Source organism: Podarcis muralis, chromosome 16 (assembly GCF_964188315.1).
Source record: "Podarcis muralis chromosome 16, rPodMur119.hap1.1, whole genome shotgun sequence".
NCBI classification, from domain to species: Eukaryota; Metazoa; Chordata; class Lepidosauria; order Squamata; family Lacertidae; genus Podarcis; species Podarcis muralis.
Window position 1 is genome coordinate 16,631,220 of NC_135670.1, and position 20,220 is coordinate 16,651,439.

Consider the following 20,220-nt stretch of genomic DNA (forward strand, 5'->3'; position numbering starts at 1 on the left):
CCTCATAGGGCTGCCATAAGGCTTGCTGAGGTCATGTATACCTGGCCATTTTACCTACCACAGGCACATTGCACTTCTCTTTGAATGCATGAATCATCAGACTGCTTTGTTTTATATTTTAACATTCATTGAGGGGGGCTGGACTAGGTGACTCTCAAACTCTACAATTCTCTGATTATTTCCTTGTTTATTTCAATCCCAAAGGAGCTCAAGGTTTTTTCCTCCTCCCCATTTTACCGTCACAACAACCCTGTGAGATAGAGTTTGGCTGAGCAGCAGGGAATAGGCCCAAGTCACCCTGTGAGCTTCATGGTCGAGTGGGGATTAGAACCCTGGTCTCTCAGATCCTGGTCCAAACACTACACCACACTGGCTCTCGCAGATTAACATTACACCTAATAGTCAGGTGCTTGGAGCAAAACAAAAGATGGACAGCTTCCTTGCCATTGTTTGAGCTTCCTGGAAGTAAGGGGTGCCAAAGCCTGCTCTAGAATTTGGAGTCAGGCTGTGGGAGGAGGCTGAGAATGGCATCAGGTTCCAGTGACCCATCCCCACTGCCAGGCAAAGTATGGTACCCTGAAGTCTTTAGAAAACTTCCTGTAAAAATAATATCAATTACTTGTTTCTTTCTCTGGAAGGCACTTCATGAGGGGCTGCCTTGAAGGTCTACTCAGAATCACCAGTGAGCCCAGAATGCAGCTGTTGACACAGACTGGTGGAAAAGACACATTCTGCCAGTCTAAAACAACTCCACTGGCATCTAGTTCTGGGCAAGTGTTGAAGTTGTTTCCTAGAGTCCTCGCTCCACATTTTCCTGGCCTTCAGAGCTCAAGAGGTTGGTCATCTGAGAACAGACCTTTTCTCTTCTGGCAATCACCCTGTTGATGGAATGATATCCTCCAGCCTGTGGCCTACTCTGGAAGCCAGCAAAAGACTCTTTCAGTTGCCCCATCCTTTTATAGTTTCCCAATACCTTAATTAAACATTATCACACGCAACTGTTGGTTGCAGAACCATTTTATTGCTATTATATTTTTACCTTCCCTATGATGCTGCTTGTGTGTTCCTTTTTAATAAAAGATCATTGTAGGATTTCTGATTATCTTAAACTACCCCGAAAGTTTTTAATTGATTCCCTGCCTGCAAACCCAGATTGAGGATTATGTTTATTTTACTTATTTATTTTTATTTCACAGAATTTGTATACTGCCTGATTGTTTTTTTTAAATAAATAAATCCCAAAGCAGGTTACAAAAAGAATCAATCAATACAACTGTTTGTAAAATCAAATAAAACACTCAAAAGGTTAAAATAAGCAATGAACTAAAAACACATCAGCATTCCATGTATCTGGGTAGGCACGTGTAAACAAAGATGTTTGCAGCAGGCGCAGGAAGGCCCCTGCCTGAAGTCAATAGGCAGGGAGTTCCAAAGTGTGGATGGTGTTGCAGTAAAAGATCGATTTCTTACAAATGCGGTATTATGTAGCACCTGTAAGAGCGCCTGTTCTGCAGACTGAAGGAATTGCATGAACATATATGGGGCAAGGCGATCTCACAGCTAAATCAGTCACAAATTGTTAAGGACTTTGTCTACCAATAGCAACACCTTGCAACCAGATCCAAAAAGCAGCATTCAAGAAATAATTCTCAATTTCCACATCTCATCTCTTCCAAATTTAAGAGAGTCCTCTGCAGTCGCCTTTCCAGCATCTCCCCAACCAGAATATACAGAAACTTTACAAGCACCCCCTTGGTTGCTTCTAAAACTGATCTTTGCTTTTGCTCTCTCTCTTTGGTCAATAACTATGTCACACATACACACACCCACTGCAAAAGCACTCAGCGGGAGTCTCTGAGCCAACAGATAACAGGCATCAGGTCCTCAGAACAGATCACGCCTTTATTAGAAGCTTTTAAAGCCCAGTGCAAGATGGACCTGTTTGGGTAGCTTGAACTGAATAGATCAGGGCATGGGGCACCCTGCCAGCTCACCGCTCATTAAATCCCGGGGTGTGGTTTAAAAGAACACAGAAACATGATTCTGCTTGCCTTTACACCTCCTCCTGACAATCATTTTGTCAAGAAGGAACAGAGTATAAAATTCAGGGCTGTACATACTAAGCAACAGCCAAGACAGACCTGTTGGGTCTGCAATTCCAGCCTGCGAAGGAAATTAGCAATAGACAGCTTGGGAAGAAAACAGTACATTTTGGTGCCAACACCACACACCAGGAGTCCTAGGCCTAAAGAAGTAGGAATAGCAAAGCAATCTACTCCAAACCTCTCCCAAGGCCAACCCTTTGAGAATTAAAGATATTTGTACACATACCAGCACAGGCAAGAACGAAAGGAACAGCAAGTCTAACTTTCAAACAATGATTCAACAAGGAAATAAATTCTCTCATATTGGAAGCACAGCAGGGCAACCACCATTTTAAGGCTTCAGCAACCAAGAGAGAAAAACCGAAACACCTTTGGAAGTTTACAATTGAAGTTCTACGAACTCACATGGCATCACTATCTAAACACGAACTCAGCTCTATATAAACTATCCATCCATTTATCTGAAGCCAAAAAAGAAACGGGCGGTTGTGTGAGTAATTTAGCTGAATTAATATTAAAAAGGTACAGTTTCTATAGGCTCAAAAAACAAATAAATTTCAGAACAAATGAAAAAGGACCACAGAAAGGCAGAAATCCAGGAAGATATACAACAAAGAGTCTAGTGCTTTTTAAAAAATTTGGCCGTTTTATTACAGCGTAAAAGTTTTTGTGGACTTTATCAGATGACCCTCTGCAATTAGGACATAGGTTGAAGGGGAAAAGCAGTCAAAGGTTCACCTTATGTTTACTCAGGATTGCTAATATGATGTTGGGATGATCAGCTACTGCTGCCCTAAAGGGTCCTTCTGCCTGCATTTAAGCGCTCACTGAATAGTCACAAACTGTATTTTTATATTCCACAGCTATTTAAATCCAACATTTATTTTTCTCCTCTTTACATCCGTACATCTGAGGATCACACACCATGCACTGAGGTGAACTGTGGTCCCCAAATCTAAGCACCGTAACAAAAGGTGTGACTCTTTAAGGTACCACAAATCTCTTGGGGCAGACCCACGACATCATACATTTAAAGCCATGGTATCCCCCAAACAATTCTGGGATCTGTAGTTTCCATCTCCTGGAACCACAGTCTCCAGCACCCTGAACGAACTGCAGTTCCCAGGATCCTTTGCTTGCACTGCTACAAACGCACACACCTATCCCTCTGGAGAAGATAACGGAAAGAAACGTCACACTGTGTATTTAACAAAACTACACAGGCTTCTTTCCAACCTACAAAAGGGGATTAACACAGATGCTTTAAATACAGTTTCCCTGTTTCAGGCTGCAAGCTGAGGTGTGCATACTTTGTTGAGAGAGCATCCCTCCCCCACTCCTGTTTTAACGCTATGGCTCTTACTCCTGAGTAAACAGAGAAGATGGCTGGCTGGCACAACCTGCAACGAACCATGGTGGGGGAAAATAAGCACTTCTGGGAAATGTGGGGTGTTGGCTTGAGCCAGAGAGAGCCTGGCAGGAACTCTGCTTGCTTTCCCTTTCCAAGGTCTGCTCGATCTGTTACACAACCCACAGGCAAGGTTTATTTTACCAGGGGGAGGAAGGGGATAGGGAAAATTAATATTTAAGAAATTCCATCCATACAACCAAAGAGGTCACCAGCAGGAAATGGCTAGGAGAGGATAAAGAGGAAAATGGTCAGTGTAAGGACTAGAAAACTAATTTTTTAAAATAAGGAGTTTTGCCAGTTTTCCGGGTCCGATCCCCGCAGCGTCCCGAGAGCTGCTGCCAGTCAGTGACGACAATATGGAGCGAGATGGACCCCAAGGTCTGGCTGCAAGCATAAGGCCGCTTCCTCTGGTCCTGAGCCCCACCTGGGAGGCTGCCCCAAATCTCCTTGCAGCCCCACTCACCTGGGAAGTCCCTTCCAGCCCCCCAGCCCCTCCTGCACCCACTTCCTTTGCCTACTCACACAGCCCGGCGCAGAAGCAGCCCCACCAAAGCCAGCCCATCGCCGCCACCGCCATTGCCTCCTCCTCCGCGAAACCGACTGAGCAAGGCCGGAGCGCAGCGGCGCCCAGGTGAGCAGGAGCCCCTCCCGGATTGGCTGAGCGGGACGCCCCGCCCCGCCCGCACAGGTGAAGCGCTCCGCAAGGAAAGTCGCGCGGAGGGGGGCGTGGAAAAGACTCGCCCCGCCCTCCTGGCCTCCTCCTTGGAGTTTGGAGGGGGGGGGAAGAGAGAGACATCCTTTCCACGCCCACCCCCAGCATCGTCAACTAGGGCTTTCCCGCCCTGCAAGGTAGCAAGGAAATGCAGGATTCAACCCCCACCCAACCCCACCAGCTTTGGGGCAGGTCCACACCACGCCTGCAAAGTGCAGCCAACGCGCATTTGGAGCGCATGACTTCCTTCAAGCAATCCTGAGAGCTGTAGTTTGTCCTGGGTGCTGGGAATTGTAGCTTAGCGAAGGGGAAGCTACAGTTCCCAGGATTATTTGGGAAACCTTGGGGAGGGGGGGGGTTAGATGTGCAAAGGTGAGACAACTCTTTTTTTGTTTCCTTATTAAGCTGATTTGGAGGAGGGTTCCAAAAATCCAGACGCCCTGATTCTTCCCCAACCAGGAGCAAAAAATAAATTATGAAAATCTTTTCACCTAGCCGCAGATATTTAGGATATTGCTCCAAGTGTGGGTGTGCATTCATATTCAAGTACAGTATATTCCAAAAGCTTGCTTTCATAGGTGTAGCCAGGATTGGGGAGGGGGACAGGACACCCACCTGTCACCATGTCTGGCTCTGTCTAGCAGATTTTGAACAGCGTGTGTCAACAACAATATAGATTTGTATTTTAATCAGTTTTCAGTTTAGTGGTGATTTTAATTTTTTGAAAGTTTGAAATGGTTGTTTATAGCTGTTTCTACCAATAATTTTTATTGCTTTATTCTTTTTGTAAAGCAGTTTGATGTTTTGTTTGTTACAATCAAGCAGTGTATGTATAAATTTCATGAAATAAAATGAGTAACCACCAAACCAAAGGGAGCTGTTGTTTTTTGAAATAATGGTCTATAGAAATCCATGATTTGTATGCTGACTTTTCTAAAAGGTCTCTTTCCCAAATCTTTGAGATTGTAAGTATTTTAGGTTAATAGCAAATTCAACCAGGAGGAGGACTATTCAGGTTTGGAGCCTCACAGGTGTGGGAATCTTAAACCCTTCACCCCTATTGCTGCCCAACTCTGGATTGGGGGTGAGGTGCCTGCTATTTGCATCAGAAAGACCACTCCAAAGGGACTCAATTCTCCCACCATGGTAATCACGTTTTGCTTAAAATCCAATTTGGTGAAGAATTCTGAATTTGCTCTTGGAATCTATCAATTGGGATTTGCTGCCCTCTGCTGGCTACTGTCAGTCACAGGCCACTGTGAAAAATGAAACCATGGGCCAAATCCGTAGCCCTCGGAGTTGGTGGTTCATTGCCGACCTCCTCTCTGCTTTTTTTTTCTTTTTTGGCATTTGCTTATCGAGGTTTTCAAAGTACTGACAAAACAAGATACTCCAGGGGTGCCTGTGCTCAACAGATTTTGCTTCCCCACTAGGGTTTCCAGGGAAGCTCCAAGACATACAGTATTTTTCGCTCTATAAGACACACTTTTTCCCTCCTAAAAAGTAAGGGGAGATGTGTGTGCGTCTTATGGAACGAATGCAGGCTGCGCAGCTAAGCCTCCGCAGGGCAGCGGGGTGACTTCCTCCCGCTGCCCTCCGGAGGCTTTGCGGGCTGTCCCAGAAGCCAGAACAGCGAGACGGAGCGCTGTGCAGCACTCCCTCTCCCTGTTCTGGCTTTTGCAATAGCCCGTGAAGCCTCTGCAGGACACGGGGATGAAGACTCCCCATGCCCTGTTCTGGCTTCTGGGATAGCCCCGCAAAGCCTCCACAGGGCATGGGGATGAAGACTCCCCGCTGCCCTGCGGAGGCTTTGCAGCTATCTTGCAGCTATCCCAGAAGCCAGATCCTTCTTGCTGTTCTGGCTTCTGGGATTCAGAATCTTTTCTTTTCTTGTATTCCTCCCCCCAAAACTAGGTGCGTCTTATCGTCTGGTGCGTACTATAGAGCGAAAAATAGGATAACTTTGAGTCTAAGACAGAGCAGACACGGTTCTGTATCCACAGCTTCCAGCATCAACCCCCCAAACTCTCACACACAATTCTGCCATACACAACCCCACCTAGGATGATGTGCCATCCTTGTCTCTGTGGTAATCCCTTGCACATCTTATATTTGTTGGAAGTCACCCAGAGTGGCCAGCACAACCCAGTCAGATAATAAAATTGTTGCTGTTAGTTTTATTATTATTTTCATACTTAACTGGTCAGCTAAGGCCATTACCTTAACAAAGGGACTGGCTGGGCTGGTTTAGCAGCCTATTCTGCTAGATTCTACTTTGCCCTGAAGATCAGCTAGATTAGAAGAAGCTGGAGACCTCTTGCTTTAAACAAAACAAAGCATAGGAACGTAAGATACAGCCCAATACCAGGTCAGATCGCTGGTACATCTAGCCCAATGTTCCCTACACTGACTGGTAGAAGCTTTCAACAGTTTCAGACAGGTATCATCTCCACCTCAAGATGCCAGGGACTGAACATGGGACCTTTTGCATGTAAAACAGATGCTCTATCCCTGAGCCATAGCCCTTCAAGGGGAGCTGGGTTAATCTATGACACCATGCCCACAAAAGAGCGGCCACTTTTATTCTGAGAAAACAACCATACTGGCTGGGGCTCAGAAAGGCAGGTTTATGCCATGATAAATATGCTTTCAGGTGACACAAAATCTACTCCCCTCCTGTTTTTTGCAGTTGCTGCAGACTAGCACCAACTATCCCTCCAGAACTGTTATCCTTTTCCAGCAGCATGACTGCAGAACCTAATACTCATTCTGCATTTGTAAGAAATTAGGGTTGCCATATTTCAAAAAGTAAAAACCAAGACCCCAAAAACATTGAGCTTTCCCCCCCTGCCTTTGAAATCCTGGTAACGTCTGGAAGGAACTGGACATATGCCAGCCCTATAAAAAATCAAGTAAGAAAGTGAATTTTTAGCATGACAGCACTCAAACTTTGGAATCCCCTGTCTGCTGACATCAGAAGAATGCTGTCAACATACTCTTTTCGGCCCTCTGATTAAAGCACTTTTGTTAAGGCAAATCTGTCCAGATACATAGACTGTTGACATTCATTTTAACCTGTTTTTAGTTTGCCACTGGTTTTAATTACTTTTTACATAGCTGTTTCTACTGATAATTTTGTTTTTTTCTTTCCATAAACTATATTAGAGCGCTGTTGGGGTGTTTTTTTTATTCAATCAAGTGGTATATAATGGTTTTTGAAATAACTAAATATAATCCTTTGGTCCTTTTTTCTTTTTAAAGCACCATGCCAGAGGTATACACCTAACTTAGGAAAAGAGGCCAGTCCTTGCCCCAAGGAGCCTACAGTTTAAATGCCTGTCAGATGCCGTTGGAGGGATAGCCCAGGCAGACTAAGCAGGTTTTGAGTCTCCGGCCAAAGAGGGATGGGCGAATAGAGAAAAGCGGGGGGGGGGGGGGGAGAGAAAAGGGATGAGTTGTGGGGGGAGGAGGGTGTTTCAAGGGTTTCAGGCTGGCGGAAGGCACCAAATGAACTGCGCTGGTGGACTGAGCTGACCGCTGCAGAGCCATGAGCCCTGGAAAGAAGGGCAGAGGCCGGCCCTGGCCCAGAGCTCTACCTGGCTGGTGGATTCTCCTTGGCTGCATAACAGGTACCAGGCAACAGGGATGGTGCAAAACAAGGGAGGTGTTTTTCTTTCTTTCCAGGGGGAAGAGAAACAGCCTCACTGGGGGAGCAAACCAGACTGGGCAGGCAGGCAAAGCTGGGAATATTTTGGGGGTCCTCATCCATTCCGCTTGGGTCACATCCAAACCATTTAAAGCACTTTTAACAGGTGCTAAGAACTATAGGTCTGAAAGGTCAGCACCCCCTTAACAAACTCTGGTTCCCAGGAATCTTAGGGGGAAGCCATGACTGTTAATAGCATGTTGTACTATTTCTCCTCCCCCCACCCCCAGATCTGTATTTTAATAGATTTTTTTTTCTCACACTGTTGGAATCATAGTTCCATTACTTTTCAGCTACAGTGGTACCTTGGGTTAAGTACCTAATTCGTTCTAGAGGTCCATACTTAACCTGAAACTGTCCTTAACCTGAAGCACCACTTTAGCTAATGGGGCCTCCTGCTGCTGTCGTACCGCCGGAGCACAATTTCTGTTCTCCTCCTGAAGCAAAGTTCTTAACCTGAGGTACTATTTCTGGGTTAGCAGAGTCTGTAACCTGAAGCGTATGTAACCTGAAGCGTATGTAACCCGAGGTACCACTGTATAAGCTTTTATTTTTTTTAGCTATGGGTGTTTAACAGTGTGGGTTCCCCACCCATGAGTTGCCTTGAGTCCTGGAGAAAAGGCAGGGCGTAATTAAATGAATAAATAAATGATTAAATACAATATTGTGGAATAAGAGTGCTTAAAATAAATGGTGTGGTGGGTATCACCTCAGTCTGTCTGTCTGCTTGCAGGTTTTACAGTGTTGGGGCTGGGGGCTGGCTTAAAGCCAAGGTAGTCCTGATAGCATTTTAAAAAAATTTAAAGGGTGGCAGATTTGGATCAGGGCCACGGTACTGAGAAAATTCAGGGTTAAGCCTTTACCCTATGGAAATCTTGCTTCTTCATCCATACCAATTAGCAGCTTGGGAGGGTGGGTACAGTCTTTATTGGGAAAACAGTAGAACAATAATGGTTTGTTAAAAAGGCCCATACCTGCCACTGTGGCCCTAATCCAACCCACACCCCTTATTTTTACCAACAACATGGTCACAGAGAAACAATTGGTTGTTGTGACTGGTGGGGTTTTTCCCTCACACACACTCAGAATCCATTTGTTGAAAGCTGTGAAGGTGCCGCACACAGCTTAGAGCCAGTGTGGTGTAGAGGTTAAGAGCAGTGGACTCGTAATCTGGTGAATCGGGTTCGCGTCTCCGCTCCTCCACATGCAGCTGCTGGGTGACCTTGGGCCAGTCACACTTCTTTAAAGTCTCTCAGCCCCACTCACCTCACAGAGTGTTTGTTGTGGGGGAGGAAGGAGAATGTTGGCCGCTTTGAGACTCCTCAGGGTAGTGATAAAGCGGGATATCAAATCCAAACCCCTCCTCCTCCTCCTCCTCCTCCTCCTCCTCTTCTTCTTCTTCTTCTTCTTCTTCTTCTTCTTCTTCTTCGGGGCCACCACAGAGAAGGCTCTCTCTGCTTGAACCACCCCCACCCCCTGAGCATATGAGGGTGGCAGAACTACCAAGAGGCCCCCCTCTGCTGATTTCAGCACCCAGGAGGGTCTGTGGGGTGAGGGGGATAGGAAGTTGCTCCTGAGAAACTGGTACCGACTGCTATCTTTGCAAACATGTTGCTCAGAGATGGGGGGGGGGGGTAATAGAAGCTGCCTCAGCACCCAAAGGCTCTCACCGCTGTCTCTCAGGCACGTCCCATGACATCACCGGGTCCTTCTCAATTATCACCAATTACCTTGAGAAGATGTCACTGTTCCAGGCAGCTCCAATTAATTATCTAGCCTGAGAATTCAACCCGGGGACAGTTCCCATTCGCTGCAATGCCTTCACACTTCGCCTGGGGGAAGGAGAGAGGCAAAAAGAGAGAGGTCCCTTGGGAGTGGGGCACACAGGCCCATTGTTCAGGAAAAAGCTACCGCCCCCACCTCCCACCCAGCCGCTCAGTGCTGAGGCCTTTGGAGAAAGGAAGTGAAAAGGTCAGGAACAGAGTCTCCCAGACTCCCCTTGGCACCATCTCTAGAGTGGGTCTTCAAGAGAAAGGAATGAGCTGTATCTGTCCTCTCCCCAAAAAGGCATTCTGTTGCCCCCAAAGAGCGCCCCACTGTCATTTTTAAAAAATCTACTTACATTTTTTCCCCATTGGCTTCGCCTGTGGGTTTTCCACTGTGATGCCATGGTGCCAAAAGTTTGGGGTGGTTTTTTTTGTCTAACAACATCTGGAAGACCAGAGGTGTCCCACTGCTGTCCCTTTATAACATCCAGTTATAGGCCTTGCCCCCAATAAGTCTCTCTTCTTGCAGGAACTAATGACTTCTGAATTGAGCCGCGAGAAAAAAGGAGGCAAAAAGGCAGGGGAATGATAATAATTAAATGTACAAAGTTGAGAGTGGTGTGAATTCTAGATATTTAAACACAACCTTCGCCAGCCAGATGTTCTTCCGATGTTGTTAGAACCAGAATGACCATTAGCCCCGACCAGCATGCCCCAAACCCAAAGGGCACCAGGTTGGCAAAGGCTGCTTAATAGCTTTAAAAGAGCCTTGCCGAATCGTAAGAACATAAGATGAAGATGCTGGATCCAACCAACCGCCCTTCCAGGCCAGCATCCTGTTCTTGCAGTGGGAAACTTTCAAGGAGGACCCAAGCATAGTCTCTCCACCATGGCCAGCAGCTATTGATGTCCTTCTCTGTCAGTTTGTCCCATCCTCTTTTAAAGCCACCCTGTGCCAGGGAGTTCCACAGTTTAACAATGTGCTGTGTGTCCACGAGTTCCAGTGTTAGGAGAGAGGGATAAATGTCAGATCAAGCTTTGTGTAGTCTAGCCTTCTATCCAAGGCATTCAAAAAGCCAGCAAGGCCCAGGGGCAGTGGAAAGGTCAATTTCTGAGCATCCCTGACCCTCCTTCTCTCTCTCTCTCTCAGTCTCAGGGGCTGTGAAGGTCTCCGTGGTGGCTGATAGCATCCAGGTTGTACAGGGAGGAAGTGCCCTCTTGCCATGCTCTTTCCGCACCACAGCACCCTTGAACCACCTCAATATCATATGGACCATCATTCCATCTGCGGACCCCAACCGCCCTCAGCAGGTGAGATCAAGCTGGGGGGAGGGTCTTTCCCCAACTCACCCCTTTTGGAATTTGCAGTGCTTCTGCCCTGAGGTTTCAGGTGCCTGTGATATTTTTCTAACATACATCATTGAGGGCAAAGACTTGAATCTCGCCATGATGGCTCTGAGGCTGGTGGTGGCCCTTGGAATAGTATAGTGGTACCTCGGATTAACTACTTAATTCATTCCGGAGGTCCGTACTTAACCTGAAACTGTTCTTAACCGGAAGCACCACTTTAGTTAATGGGGCCTCCTGCTGCCGCCGCTGCACAATTTCTGTTCTCATCCTGAAGCAAGGTTCTTAACCCGAGGTGCTATTTCTGGATTAGAGGAGTCTGTAACCTGAAGCGTATATAACCTGAAGCATATGTAATCCGAGGTACCACTATATATTTCTCATCATGACAAAAGGAGAGGCAGCGTCATCTAGTGGTTAGAGCAGCATGTGCCAACCTGAAGCTCTCCAGATGTTTAGGACCACAAGTTATTCCTAACCAGTATTTTGCAGTATTTATGCATTCCTCCCAAGTAGGAAGTACTCTGTCTCACACACATACCACATCTCCAGAGAGCAGGATCAATGTCTCCAAGATGCTCTTCCAGCCTCTGGGTTTCTCTGTCTCCTTCTGTCCCAAAACTGCCTCTTCCAACCTGAGACATTCAAATCACTCTCCAGAGAAATTGCCAACTGTTTCCTAACCATTAAGTCCCCTTTGGTGAAAGATCTGCCAATCAGCCTTGGTAGGGTTGCCAGACCTGACCTGAAATCTCCAGGTTTGCCTAGCCCCCTTCAGGTGGGACGGCTTGAATCTCCAGGTGGGCAACAGTGCCTTTTAAAAAAAAACTTTTTAAATTATTCGGAAGACTGTGCATGCAGCTTGCAAGCTTCAGCTTGGTAGGAGCCAGCTGAAAATTGCTGCACGGGCTCTCCAGGGTCTTCCCTCCTTGCCTCTCCCAATTAACCTCCATCTCCAGGGTTCAGTGGTGGGAGGGAGTGCAGAATCACCAGGTGCCACCCTAGCTCTCAGGTTTGGGCCATAAAATCTCAGGGTCTGGGATGCTACTGACCTAGCAATCCATTGACAAGCAACATCCTGAACAAAAGGTAGTTCAAGTCCTCTAACAGGTGCCCAAGAAAGCCAAGGCCCAGCATAACCAAACAGAGAGTCTAGACTTTCACTCACCTGCCCACCTTGAAACTGCCTCAATGTACTGTCCTCTTAACTTCACTCTCTTCTCTCGCTCTGAGCATCCTTGGCCTATCATCTCACTTGACCTTCTTCTGCTCTGCAGGTCCTTGCCTACGAGCAAGGCGAGGTGGTGGAAAGCATCTCCCACTACACAGGCCGGGTGGGCTTTGCTTTCTCACCCACCAAGAGTGCCACCATCATCCTGAATGACACACGGAGCTCGGACAGCGGCAGGTACCAGTGCAGTGTGATGAACCCACCAGACGCTGCCACGCCCAACATTGGAGTCATCCAGCTCACTGTGTTTGGTATGGCTGCTCCCACATCCTTACTCTCAGCTCCTTCACAAGCACGAGGCTAGGCTTGTCTCTTTCCATAAACAACAACAACAACAACAACTGTATTATTTATACCCCGCCCATCTGGCTGGGTTTTCCCAGCCACTCTGGGTGCCTTACAGCACATAAAAAATGGTAAAACATCAGACATTAAAATTTCCCCAATACAGGCCTGCCTTCAAGTGTCTTCTAAAAGTCAAATAGTTGTTTATTTCCTTGTCATCAGATAGGAAGGTGTTCCACAGGGTGGGCACCACTACTGAGAAGGCCCTCTGCCTGCTTCCCTGTAACTTTGCTTCCCGCAGTGAGGGAACCGCCAGAAGGCCCTCAGATCGGGACTTCAGTGTCCAATGATGGAGGTGGAGACGCTCCTTCAGGTATACTGGGCCGAGGCCCTTTAGGGCTTTCAAGGTCAGCACCAACACTTTGAATTGTGCTCGGAAATGTACTGGGAGCCAAACATCTCAGATGCGTGGAGCAACCGTGCTATGTCGGTTCTGCCATGGATGTCAGTTAATCTAAATCTAATGATGAATCACCTGACCCTCTTCAAGAAAACCTTTTGGTGAAATTTATACCTGGGTAGCTAATTGTGATGCTAGAATAAAGGTAAAGGTAAAGGTACCCCTGCCCATACGGGCCAGTCTTGACAGACTCTGGGGTTGTGCGCCCATCTCACTCAAGAGGCCGGGGGCCAGCGCTGTCCGGAGACACTTCCGGGTCATGTGGCCAGCGTGACATCGCTGCTCTGGCGAGCCAGAGCCGCACACGGAAACGCCGTTTACCTTCCCGCTAGTAAGCGGTCCCTATTTATCTACTTGCACTCGGAGGTGCTTTCGAACTGCTAGGTTGGCAGGCGCTGGGACCGAGCAACGGGAGCGCACCCCGCCGCGGGGATTCGAACCGCCGACCTTTCGATCGGCAAGCCCTAGGCGCTGAGGCTTTTACCCACAGCGCCACCCGCGTCCCTTGATGCTAGAATACCTCCCTCTAAAAAGAAATGGGATGACATTATAAATTAACTGGTCCCTGAAGATGCTTGGACTTGGCTGTTGAAGAATGTACCCAAGGGACGAATTCTGTTGGTCCATTAGGGCAACGCACCAACCTTTGGTCCTCCAAACCCACCTGCCCTCTTTCTCACAGCCAGCCCAGCGGGTGCCTCTGGGCATCTGCTTCCTCCTCTGTTGTTTCAGTGTTGCCTTTGTAGATAAAACTCAAATTAGACCACGTTCTTTCCCCCAAAGAATCCTGGGAAGTATAGTTTGTTAAAGGTGCTAAGAGTTGTTAGGCAATCGCAATTCCCCTCCCAGAGCTACAGTTCCCAGAGTGGTTTAACAATCAACCCCTCCTCACAGGGAACTCTGGGAACTGTAGCTCCATGAGGGGAATAGGGATCTGATCGCAACTGTCAGCACTCTCAACAAACTATAGCTCCCAAGATTCACTGGGGGAAGATATGACTGTTTAAAGTGGTATCACAATACTTTAAATGTATGGCACGAATGCGGCCTCAGTTGGCTCCATCTACCATTGGTCTCCTTGCTTTCTGACCTCGCTCCCACCGCCCTGCAGTGCCAATGTGCACCAGGCACCAGACTAATATGTAGTCATTTGCAAGAGAGCTATCTTCATAATATATTTCAGTGGTGTCTCAGCTCTTGCAGATTTCCCAAGATCTATCCCAGGCTTCCTCAACCTCGACCCTCCAGATGTTTTGAGATTACAATTCCCATCATGCCTGACCACTGGTCCTGCTAGCTAAGGATCATGGGAGTGGTAGGTCAAAAACATCTGGAGGGCCGAGGTTGCGGAAGCCTGATTTATCCCAATGCCAGTAGTAAATGCCAGAGATGTACAGTAATTCTACTCATGCAGATGTTAATTTATATACTTTGGTCTTGTCTTAGCGTTAACAAGTTTTCTGGAACATAATCTTAGACAAAATTAAAGAAATAACTGGATAAAATTTTTTCCCAACCAAACAAATTCAAAGAAATTTTTTATGGGACACCTGAGCTGTAAACCGTTAATACCAATTTATTATTTATTTGCTATAGCTAGAATTTATTTGCTATAGCTAGAATTTGCACAACTCCTCACTCCCAAATCACAGGCTGGTTAAGAAACAGCTCCTGATCAAGCCAGCATTTTCCTGGAAGTTATCAAAATGAACAAATCAATTGAAAAATGGTATTGGCTGGTTAATGTTTAGATAACGAATTTCAAAACAAAAGCAAGCAATATGTGTTCCATCTGTAATATTACTTTGGGTTTTTATTCTGGTTAGCGTATCAAACATTTGGTTTTCATTACCTTTTATTTATTTCTATTTCTAAATATTGCTACGCCTCTACATCATCTTCATTTGGAACGACTTCATTATGGTCATCTTTAAAATATTTGCGTATTTAAAATATGAGCAGAAATATCTCAAGAAATGTGGTTTGTGGGTCTGAACTGGACTTCCTGTTCTTCTGTGTCCCTCCCCCAGTGCCTCCCTCTCGCCCCAGGTGTTCCAGCGAGGGCGATGGCGAGGAGGGTGGAAGCCTCCAGTTCTCGTGCACCGTGGATGAAGGGATGCCCACCCCCACGTTCACCTGGGAGAAGATCCCACCGGATGCGCAGCCTCTGATGATGAGCTATGAAGGTAACAAGAAGCCGAGAGAGGCGGCATTCAGCCTGAGACAGCTTCTGGTCCCAGTACGAGTAGGGCAAGCAGCAAAAAGATGGGAGGCCTTTTATTTAATTGAAGGTTTGTAAAGGGATGTTATATATTGTTGCATGCACCCTAACGACCAGGCTACAAGACTCTCCAGGGGTACCTGTGCTTACCCAGGGTTCAGTTTCCTTGGAAAGGAGATGGTGGTATCTTTAAGGTGCATGGTTTTCTTCACACATATATGCAAACCCCAGCGTAGGAGGGAGGGACTCGCAGCATCAACACCCCAACAAATCTTGCTTCCCCATTAGGTTTCCAGGGGAGCCCCCAAGTACAGCACGGAGCACATACTTCTGAGTCTCCAGCTTCCAGCATCAGCCCCAAACTCGTGCACACAGCTCTCTCAAACGCAGACCCTTTTTCTTGGCCTATTGTTCCCCATTATTTTCCTCTTTTTTTGGTTTTTCACATTAAAATTTTACAATCACATATCCAACATAAAAACAAGATTCCAAGGAATCTCCTGGACTTCCTTCCTCCCCTTTGTGGGTCCTATTGTTAATCATTTCCTCCTGCATCTTTTATAATAATCCAACTCTTTTACCTCTCCATTGTGTCCAAAATTCACCATTAAACTACAATATTTTAGCTGTTTGCAATGGCTTATAAGATAAAATATAACTTTCCCCCATTCTTTATTAAAATTTTGGTCTCCCCGATTTCTGGTTCTTCCGCTCATTTTAGCCATTTCAGCATAATCCATCAAGTTAATCTGTCATTCTTCTCTGGTTGGGACTTCTTTCCATCTCTGGGCCAATAACAATCAGGAAGACCAAAATTTTAATAAGGAATGGGGAAGATATTGTTCTCCATTCTAGGATGATGTGGTATCCAGCCAGGTGAGTTGGGAAAAGACCCACCCATTTGTCTCTTTGATATGGTAAATGGCAGCATTTAACTGGCCACCCTAAGCAAATATCCTTAAAAAAATGGGATCTGGTATTGGCTGGTCAGCAGCTATTAGCTTCCAAGGATTACTGGATCTCGGATCACAGGCTTAGAAGGGACCAAGGGAGTCATCCAAACAGACTACACCCCCCAAAAAAACCTATAACAATATTTTTGTTGTTGTGATCATTATTAGTTGTCTAACTCTATTAAAAATCAATTTAGAAAAGTACCACACAGGGATTTTGTATTGGAGCTCCCATACACCCCCACCACTGACCATGCCAGCTGGGGGTTGATGGGAATTGTAGTCTAAAAAACATCAGGAGGGCTGCAAGCTAAGGAAGACTGATTTGGAAGACGAAACGTCCAAAAGTGCTGAATCCAAGGGAGGACATCTATGCTACAGATCCTCCCTTGTTCTTAATACATACATGCACACACACAAACTTCCCATTGCCTCATTATTCTGGGAACAAGAATGCATCTGTTGCCATTTTTAGACACCCATGCATCTCAGCCAAGCTTTGAAGAATTCTCCTAAGGGGACGCAGTGGCGGGTCAGCTCCTGTTCACATTCATGTAATACAGATGAGGGTCCTATGCTGATTGTGATTGGGGGTTGGGGGGGAGGAGTTACTTCCCATTGCTAATTTCCCCTTTCTCCTCCGGCTCCGGCCCTCTCCTTGGGCAGATGGCAAACGTGCCCTCCTGACCTTGCAAAACCTGACGACGCAGGCCTCGGGCCTTTACCGCTGCACAGCCTCCAACATGCTGGGCTCCACCTCCTGCGTCCTGGAGCTGCGTGTTCACGTCAGTGAGTATCGCCAGTGTCTGGAAAGGGCCGGGGTCTAAGCTGGTGCCCTCAGCTGCAGATCCAGAAGATTCACATGGCATGGCTTCATTGTACCAAGGCGCCCATCTCTGAATGTGCCTAGGCCTTCCCCCGATGTACTTGCCTATATTATTATTAACTACTGTTGTTGGTGTTATTACAATTTATTACCTGCCCTTCAACCTGGGGTAAAGGTAAAGGTAAAGGGAACCCTGACCATTAGGTCCAGTCGTGACCGACTCTGGGGTTGTGGCGCTCATCTCGCTTTATTGGCCGAGGAGCCGGCGTACAGCTTCCGGGTCATGTGGCCAGCATGACTAAGCCACTTCTGGCGAACCAGAGCAGCGCACGGAAACGCCGTTTACCTTCCCGCCGGAGTGGTACCTATTTATCTACTTGCACTTTGATGTGCTTTCGAACTGCTAGGTTGGCAGGAGCTGGGACCGAACAACGGGAGCTCACCCTGTTGCAGGGATTCGAACCGCCGACCTTCTGATCGGCAAGTCCTAGGCTCTGTGGTTTAACCCACAGCGCCACCTGCGTCCTTCTCAACCTGGGGTGGGTGACGACAACTTAAACACAATTCTTAAAAGCCATTTGGAATAGGTCCTAAAAATATGCATCCCAGGTGTTAGCTCTGCACAGGTAAGTGGAGTTAAGATTGCAGACAGAGCTATGGATCAGGCAGGCTCCCAGTTCAAGCTCTGCTGCCGCTATCCAAAGGCCCCCATCTTTTTCCTGCAATAAGGTGGGAAAGTTCCACTCTCCGAGAGTTTAGGACCATTCCCAGTTACCTCTTCTGTACAACCGTGAACTCGGTCCTCCTTGAGATCTAGAAACCCTCCTAGGCTTGGTTGTTGCTAGGGGCAAGACAGTGGCCTTCAGCCAGCCTTCCCCAACATGGTGCCCTCCAAATGCTCTTGACTACAATTCCCATCAGTCTCAGCCAGCAGGGATAACAGGACTGATGGGTGCTGTGAGTGGCCATTCTCTCATCCCGTTTCCTTTGCTGTATTCCAGCCTCACATGGCACCACCTCCCTCGCAGTGGGGATCAGCCTCATGCTCACGATGGGCCTGGTGCTGATGACGCTCTTTGCACTAGTATTGTGGCTGCACCATCAGAGCGTGGAGAAGCAGAGAGAGCTGGAACAGGACAGTGCACGGAAAAAGCACAGGTAAATCAATGCAAGGGCCAATGTGGGCTAGTATGCTTCTTGCACTAGGATCACTGCAGACCTCTGAATTGCAGCCAGGAAATACCTACCATTTGGGGTATTATACACAAGGTGCATTCGTACCATACATTTAGACCACTACAATACCACTTTAAACCATCAAGGCTCCTCCCCCCCAAAAAAAAAAATTCTGGGAGCTATAGTATGGGTGCTGAGCGTTGTTAGGAGACCCCCCCATTCCCCTCACAGAACTGCAATTCTCAGAATTCCCCTCTGGGAATTGTAGCTTTTCAAATCCCCTCCACACCTTTCAAGTGCCTCTCCCCCAGAACCTCAGGACTGCACCACTCACCTCCAAGCTGATAATCCTCTCCACTCCTTTTGAAGTGCCTCTTCCTGCATCTCACCCTGCTCATCTTCTAAGCGGTCCACTAGGTTCCAAGAACAGCCACTGCTCTTGCCATTCTTCAGACCACCTGAATAAAGCTTGTGAAAGAGTTTTGGGGGAACCCCCTAGACTGAGCCCTAGTGTTTCAAATGTGGCTAATCTTGGCTGTTGCTCCACAGGACAGACAGCTTCACGTTGGGGCGGCTGATAGTTGTCAAGAGTCCTTCTGGAGCCAACCCTGCGGCCAGCCCCATCACCAAGCCCCTCTGGATCTTCACCAGCTCCACTCCCAACACCACCTATGCCCATCGTGAATGGAGGCCCGAGCAGGGGAACCTCAGCCAGGCCACACTTCCAGGCGGCCCACGACAACCCTGGGGGAGATGGAGAAGCAACAGCCTCTCTGAGGAGCAGGGGTCTTCGTCTGGAAGTGAGGAAGGGAAACAGCCAGGTCCTTTCCCAAAACCCAGAGGATTCCTGGTCTAGGAACACCCACAACAGATGACCCTCTGCGTGGATAAACTCCACCTGAGCAAAGGGACAGAACTTTAGGGGTGGGGATTGGAAATGGAGAGCCCTACCCCAGAGATCTGACAAGTTTGGGGCTATGTGTGGATTCTGTGCTTTAATAGCAATCATCATCCCCCCAGACCTTGCGCTTCGAGTTATTTTGATCATTTGGCTCAGGGAAACGGCATCAGCTGGGTTGGTGCACCTGCAGAAGCACTTGGTAATGGTTCTCCCATTCTATGCAAGCCAAATTATACTGGGTGAGAATATAATTAGCGTAAGACACAAAGACACAAGTACTTTGTATGCTCTGATCTCCAACAATTTGGTGCAAGGGTTGTGTGAAATTTCCACGTCCTTAGCTAGTGTCCTGGAGTAGAGAACAGCTGTGGGGAAGGACACATGCTGCGCATGCAGAAGGAACCAGTATCAATGTCTGGCCTCTCCAGCTAGAGCTGGGAAATGTATTTGTTTACTGCATTTATAGCACACCTTTTTCTAAGGAGCTTAAGGTGGTATACATGCCTCTCCCCCTCTCCTCATTTTATCCCCACAAGAACCCTGTGAAGTAGGTTCGGTTAGGCTTAAGGTGGCCCAGAAAGTTTCATAGGCAAGTGGGAATTTGAACCCTGGCCTCCCAAGGTTCTAGGCCAACACTCTTAACCACTATACCACACTGGTGTATGGTGTTATAACAACAACACTGTTGCTACCACTTTGGTTCAGACCATGACTTAGTAGTGGGTCATACAACCAAGGGTTGTCTAGTCCAGTGTTTCCCAACCTTGGGCCTCCAGCTGTTTTTGGACTACAACTCCCATCATCCCTAGCTAGCAAGACCAGTGGTCAGGGATGATGGGAATTGTAGTTCAAAAACAGCTGGAGGCCCAAGGTTGGGAAACACTGGTCTAGTCCAACCCTCTGCAATGCAGGAACCGCAGTTAAAGACAGATTGCCATCCAACCACTGTTAAACTTCCAGGGTAGGAGAGTCCACCACCTTTTGAAGGACTTTGTTCCACTGTCAAGCGGCTCTTTTTGTCAGAAAGTTCCTCCTGATATGTAGTCGGAATCATCTTTATTGTCATTTGAATCAGTTGGTTTGCGTCCTCAGTGGCAGCAGAACACAAACTTCCTCCATA

The 20,220-nt window shown here is 47.3% G+C and overlaps 2 protein-coding genes across 6 annotated transcripts in view; one reads left to right on the forward strand and one right to left on the reverse strand.

The window, feature by feature from the left end:
• The window catches only part of F11R (F11 receptor), a 313,105-nt gene extending 308,885 nt beyond the window's left edge, over nt 1–4,220 (reverse strand). For 2 of the 5 annotated variants that reach the window (XM_077920317.1, XM_077920316.1), the window contains exon 1: nt 4,039–4,219. In XM_077920317.1, the coding sequence (XP_077776443.1) occupies nt 4,039–4,093 (55 nt within the window). In that variant the 5' untranslated portion in view covers nt 4,094–4,219. Of the gene's footprint in view, nt 1–2,331; nt 2,423–4,038 lie in introns of those variants that run through there. The other 3 variants (XM_077920315.1, XM_028709808.2, XM_028709807.2) reach the window with 3 other exon arrangements.
• Nucleotides 4,221–7,710: 3,490 nt separating this feature from the next.
• LOC114586974 (immunoglobulin superfamily member 11-like) lies at nt 7,711–19,220 on the forward strand. The gene is made up of 7 exons (XM_028710853.2): nt 7,711–7,857; nt 10,851–11,011; nt 12,325–12,529; nt 15,054–15,209; nt 16,864–16,986; nt 18,025–18,181; nt 18,749–19,220. Exons 1-7 carry the CDS (start codon nt 7,776–7,778, stop codon nt 19,053–19,055), a joined length of 1,191 nt encoding a protein of 396 aa, XP_028566686.2. The 5' UTR covers nt 7,711–7,775; the 3' UTR covers nt 19,056–19,220.
• Nucleotides 19,221–20,220: the final 1,000 nt, after the last annotated feature.

Bases quoted from the DNA above. Each gene is read 5' to 3' on its own strand.
- LOC114586974 (XM_028710853.2), top strand. From the start codon at position 7,776: ATGAGCCCTGGAAAGAAGGGCAGAGGCCGGCCCTGGCCCAGAGCTCTA. The intron at 7,858-10,850 runs GTACCAGGCAAC...TCTCTCTCTCAG, and splicing joins TCTCCTTGGCTGCATAACAG to TCTCAGGGGCTGTGAAGGTC. The intron at 11,012-12,324 runs GTGAGATCAAGC...TCTGCTCTGCAG, and splicing joins ACCCCAACCGCCCTCAGCAG to GTCCTTGCCTACGAGCAAGG.